This window comes from Cololabis saira, chromosome 20, assembly GCF_033807715.1.
Source record: "Cololabis saira isolate AMF1-May2022 chromosome 20, fColSai1.1, whole genome shotgun sequence".
Classification (NCBI taxonomy): Eukaryota; Metazoa; Chordata; class Actinopteri; order Beloniformes; family Belonidae; genus Cololabis; species Cololabis saira.
The window spans coordinates 2166828-2172354 of record NC_084606.1 but is presented as its reverse complement, the minus strand read 5'-3'; the positions used below and the strand labels follow the sequence as shown (position 1 = coordinate 2172354).

At 41.0% G+C, this 5527-nt stretch overlaps 1 protein-coding gene across 1 annotated transcript; it reads right to left on the bottom strand.

Annotated features, from left to right (window-relative positions):
* Nucleotides 1–2462: 2462 nt before the first annotated feature.
* On the bottom strand, nucleotides 2463–3946 carry LOC133420810 (uncharacterized). Its single transcript, XM_061710644.1, has 2 exons — nucleotides 3399–3946; nucleotides 2463–3033 (listed from the first exon to the last, which is right to left on the bottom strand). Exons 1-2 carry the CDS (start codon nucleotides 3921–3923, stop codon nucleotides 2536–2538), a joined length of 1023 nt encoding a protein of 340 aa, XP_061566628.1. The 5' UTR covers nucleotides 3924–3946; the 3' UTR covers nucleotides 2463–2535.
* Between the last annotated feature and the right edge of the window lie 1581 nt (nucleotides 3947–5527).

The following is a 5527-nucleotide window of genomic DNA, read 5'->3' as shown; positions in this document are numbered from 1 at the left end:
AAGTAATCACCAAATCACCATGACAACCAAACACTACACTCCCGACTCCTCTCACATAAAAACCTACCCTGCCTACTTGTTCCAAAGTACAAAAACGTAGAGGGATTACAATAATAGCCCTTGAATTGTATAAATACATTGTTCTGACTATTCCTTTTGCGACCAAGTCACGGACTTTCAAGATTCGGGAACCCCCTCTGGGAATTCCCTCTACGTCATAGTGAGGAGGGGGGTCCTGGACACGTGACAGATCGTGAAAAAAAAAAAAAAACGTGACAGATCGTGTGCCGTTGACTGGTATCAGCCCATGGAATGAGGCATTATTTAGTCCCATAAGTAGCTAGTGGGGGGATATTAACCCACTAGTAGTTACCGGCCATTTGTTTCAGTTATGGATAACTGAAACAAATTGTTTGAGTAGCCCAGTAATGATTTGTACGCTTGGTAAGTCTCAGCCAATCACGGGGCTGGTTGTTAGTAGGTAGGGACCCGGATCATGCCAGCCAATCAGAATCCTGGAAAAACATCAACAAATGACACGTGTAACTTCAGGCTTCCAAGACGGAACGAGTCTTTCGTTTGGAGTGACAGAGAAGTGGAGTTACTTTTAAGTGTGACTTTAGAATATTAAATTTATTATTATTATTATTATTATTATTATTATTATTATTATTATTATTATTATTATTATTATTATTATTATTATTATTATTATTTATATATAACTATTTTTACATTTCTAAACACAAAAACACGAAAGTGTCCTTGATAATTCAATAATACAATAGGTTCATGTTAAGGACATCCGTTTTAATTAGTTCTCCTTCGATTATGACATGTTATTAATGCTCAGTAGGCACAGGAGGTTTGTTATCTATTGTTAGGAGGCCTATTTCAATTAAATTCAATTAAATGTTATTTATATAGCGTCTAATACAACAGATGTTGTCTCTAGAAGCTTTCCAGAGATCCAGAACATGAACATAAACATAAACATAAACATAAACCCCGAGCAATTATTACATAAACAATGGCAGGTAAAAACTCCCATAGTGGGTGAAAAACCTTAAGCCAAACAATGGCAAGGAAAAACTCCCCTTTAGGAGGGAAGAAACCTTGAGCAGGACCAGGCTCATCAGGGGGGACCCTCCTGCCGAAGGCCAGACTGGGTCGGGGACGTCAGCAGCACACAGCAGGCAGGTGGAAGCAGCAACGGGATGATCGGGGGTGGGGGGGGGGGGGGGGTCAGCAGCATTTCGTGTCTATTTTTGAACATGCTTTGAGCTACAAGGCTGAAATTCTAGACTCTGTATCAGGAGGTGACTTTCATCCACTGTGCGGATTTTCAGATCTGTGTGACCTTTGGAAGTGTCAAAGGTCATGCTTTTCGGTCTGCAAAGACTATTTCGTGTCTTTTTTTGCACAGTTCACTAACGCTTTGAGCTAGGAGGCTGAAATTCTAGACTCTGTATCAGGAGGTGACTCATCCACTGTGCCCAGGTGCAGACCCATGCGACCTTCGGAAGTGCCAAAGGTCACCGTGTGTGGTGCCTTTTTCGGGCCTTTGAAATGTTTTTTGAATAATTCACTAACGCTTTGAGCTGGGAAGCTGATTTTTGACTATGTTGCAATCAGTGTTGGGGAAGTTACTTTTAAAAAGTAACTAGTTATAGTTATAGTTAGTGCTGAGAAAATGTAATTAGTTACTTTACTAGTTGCTCAATTATAAAAGTAACTAAGTTACTTTACTTTACTTTACTTTATATACAAATATTTTTTTTTATGTAGTGGAACAATAAAACACAAGAGATATGTTTAGAAATCTTGACAGGAATATTTATTGTAGCCTCAACTTGGCCTTCAAAACAAAGTGTAACAGTGTAACAGTGTAGTTAGATCATAGTGACTCAGTCATGAATGATGACTCTACCCACTCAGCAGAGGGCTAAATAACTGATCTCTTCTCACATTCAACAAACCAGTCAAATACACAAACATTTGATTACCTCACATCCGGCCATTAGCATAAACAAAATAATGGTGGATAAAAGAAAAAGGTGCTTTCAGCTTCATAAGTAAATACGGGTACTTAGAAAGGCTGCACTGTTTGTGCAATGCACAACAATAACCAAAACATAAATTAAAGTCATTAAGGCTGTCTATACAGAATAATTCTTTATCTCTGTCTCAGTCCATTCTTTACATCACCATCACAATATTGGGAGAGGAGAGAAACTATTTTCAGCCATCTCAAAAATATACGAACATCTGTCCATCATTATAAACAAAATGATAGTGGATAAAATTAAGAAACTGTACTTTCAGCTTCATAACAGACCCTGAGATTATTTTCAGTAAGGCTGCAATGTCTGTGCAATGCATACAGTAACAATGGGTATTCAAACAAAACATAAATGAGCTAACACTATAAACGAAGACCATCACTGTCTTTAGTCCAGCAGAGGTAGTGTCTAAATAAAATACATCAGTATTTATGCCCAGAAAATATCTATCTATACATTCATTTCTTAATTCCTAGCTCTCAAACCAATGGTTGTACCTTAAGAGGAGAAGTCTCTCAAACTTTTGATCTGAGAGCCGGTTCCTCTTTGGAGACAAAATCAGGCCCCCCAGGCTAAATAGCCTTTCTACTGGGGCACTGGATGGAGTGGCTGCATTATATTTAAGAGACAGTTTCTTTATCAAAGGATATTGATTAAGACTGTCCATCTCTGTTGCAACTGATTTGAAGTAATCAGCTACTTCAGATTCAGCAGGACCGTAAGTATCCTCATCCTCTGGAAAGCTAAAGAAGTCTTCCTCTGTGCTTTGCTGTGGTGTTGGGTTGGTGGTACCTGATTGCTGCTCCCGTGCAAGGGCCAGTTTGCGGCATTCTGCAATCAGACTTGCCTTCGCCGCGTCTTTCCTCTCCTGCTGACCATGTAAACTACGTAGCTTGAACTTTGGTAGTGTCACAGCAGCCAGGACGGCATCTTCACTAGCCAAAGCCCCAGCAAATCTTGTTCTGATTGACTGAAATGATATAACGAGAAGAGTGCAAAATAAATTAAAATACATTCTTAAGTTTTACTAACATACTCGTGTACTGAGTGAGCAAATTAAAAAAAGAGAAAAATAATTGCATTAAACATTTTATTTCAGGGCCACAACATATGTAGGCCTAATGGGGTTTATTCCTTTAGGGGGGTATCAATGGGCCCTTATAAGTCTGTAACTCTGACAGTTAAGGGGAAGCCTTAAAGTTGGAACATTTGAGAAGCACTATATGCTGTACAACATGTACACTTTACAGCTAAAATGCTGTCAACACTGTTGACATTTATTATGCAATACAATTGGCTATTTGATTTAATTTAAACACAAATCACAGTTCTTACCTGCACAATTGCATCTGGTAGGCCAACAAGGATTTGCAGATCTTTCTTCAGTTCCAGAGTCTTGTGCATCAATGATTGCAGTGTGGGTAGGAGTGTTCCATAAAAACAATTCTTTTCTCCCTGAAGGACGTCCAGTGCCATAGTAAGTGGCTTCATGACAGTGCAGTACTCTCTGATAACCAGATATTCCCTTTCACTGATAGCTTTCATCTGTAGTTTGGAGAGCAGGGTGTTCAACTCTACAATTGGTATCTCAGAAACCCGAGCCAGGGCATCATAAAAGGAATTCCACCTAGTTGTGCAAGGTACTAGCAGCTTCTTTCCAAGATTGTCCTCCACAAGCTCTGAGGCTACTGTTGATCGGCTGGCTTTATTCCACAACCCTGTACACTTTGTGGTAGCATTCCTGTACACTGCTTTGGTTTCAGGTGTTGACAGCAACCACTTCTCTACATCAGTGCACATTATGAGGTTCATTGTGTGTGATGCACATCTCAGATGTGGGGGTAAAACAATCTCCTCCATGTCACCATCAGCATCAGCACCATTCAGTACATCTCCAATGTCTGTGAAAATCACCTCATCAGCCTGTGAGTCATTATCATCATCGTCTTCCTCCTCATCACGTGGTGGTTGGTACATTTTAAAGGCTTTAACAAAATTTGAGCCATTATCCGTGACTGTGGCTGTGATTTTTTGGGCTATGCCATGAGCAGAGTGGATATTATCCAGCTCCAAAGCAATCGCGTCATATGTATGACGGCCTTTGAAACGTTTGCAGGCTAACCCTGCTTTCTGATGTGTCATGGTGACTGGATCTATCCAGTGAGCTGTTACCCCCAGGAAACTTTTATTATGGGCAGTCCATAAGTCAGCTGTTGTGGAAAGATGTTCTAGGTCATTAAAATTGTGTTTGAGCTGCTGCTCCATTTTAATGTATTCATTGTCCAGGTATTTGCAAAATGTCTTTCTGCTCTGTAGAGCTACTCCTGTTTTAACAGGTATTTTGGAGACAATTTTTTTGAAGCCAACAGACTCAACAGTGGATATTGGAAGCATATCTTCAACCACATAGCCAGCAACAAATTTGTTCAGTTGGCTCTGGCTCATTGGGACATGCTGCGGAGATTTAAATTCCAGCTTCTGCTGTTTAGATGGTGTGGGGCCATCCTCTGTGGGGTCTTTTGCTACCAGTTTTGTACAGCCATGTTTTGTTGAAAGATGCTTTAACAGATTGCCATTGCTGGACTTCGCTGTGGACAAATGTTTATGTCCTCCTGCGCACAGCTTACATTTCACCACAATGTTTTTACCGCCCTTTATCTCAACGAATTCAAAGTAATGTTTATACTTCCATCCTGCAAAGCACCCGATGTCATTGTCACTGCTGTCTTCCATTTTACCTAGGCTTGGTGTCTGTTCGCCGCTCGCCGTCATCATGCACCGTTATTAGTTTGACTCAGGTTTGACTTCGTTTAGTGTTGTTTATGTGTGGCGGGCGGTGTGTGCGCTTGGGTGCATGCTGTGTGTGCAGCCGCTTCCTGAAAGGCAAAGGCCCGCCCAACTCTGTTTCTGATTGGCTTACCCACGGAGTTACCCAGTGTGTTAACCAATCATCATCACTTTCTCTGTAAGATTCATGTTAGTCTGAGAGCTCACTTCCACGCTCTTTTGCTGCTGCTTGTTTTGGCAGGACTAGGAGGAGGAATCGGATTATAAAGAAACTACCGAAAATAACGGAACTAACGCAACTAACGGACCAATTTAATTCATAATAACGATAACGCCACTACCAAATGGGAAAAGTAATGCGTTACGTTAGAATTTAGAGAGAAAACTAATTTCGTTACTAAAGTAACGGAAAAATACTCGTTAGGTCCCAACACTGGTTGCAATGCAGAAGGCCCTTTGCTAGGATCTTTTGGTCCCGTGGCTGTACGACTTCCACAGAGCTAGTTGGCATTGCAGAGGGTTCACAGAGTTGAGACTTGGCAAGCCCAATCTAGTCCCCATATGCAGGCCACAGGTCAAGTTTTACTTGGTTTGGTCAAATTTTGTGGCAACAGTGTCCGTTCGAATGTTGGAAAAGGTGACGTTTCAAAGCCCCGCCCATCGAAAAGTACAGGTCC

Bases quoted from the DNA above. Each gene is read 5' to 3' on its own strand.
- LOC133420810 (XM_061710644.1), bottom strand. From the start codon at position 3,923: ATGGAGGAGATTGTTTTACCCCCACATCTGAGATGTGCATCACACACA. The intron at 3,034-3,398 runs GTAAGAACTGTG...ATATCATTTCAG, and splicing joins TACCAGATGCAATTGTGCAG to TCAATCAGAACAAGATTTGC.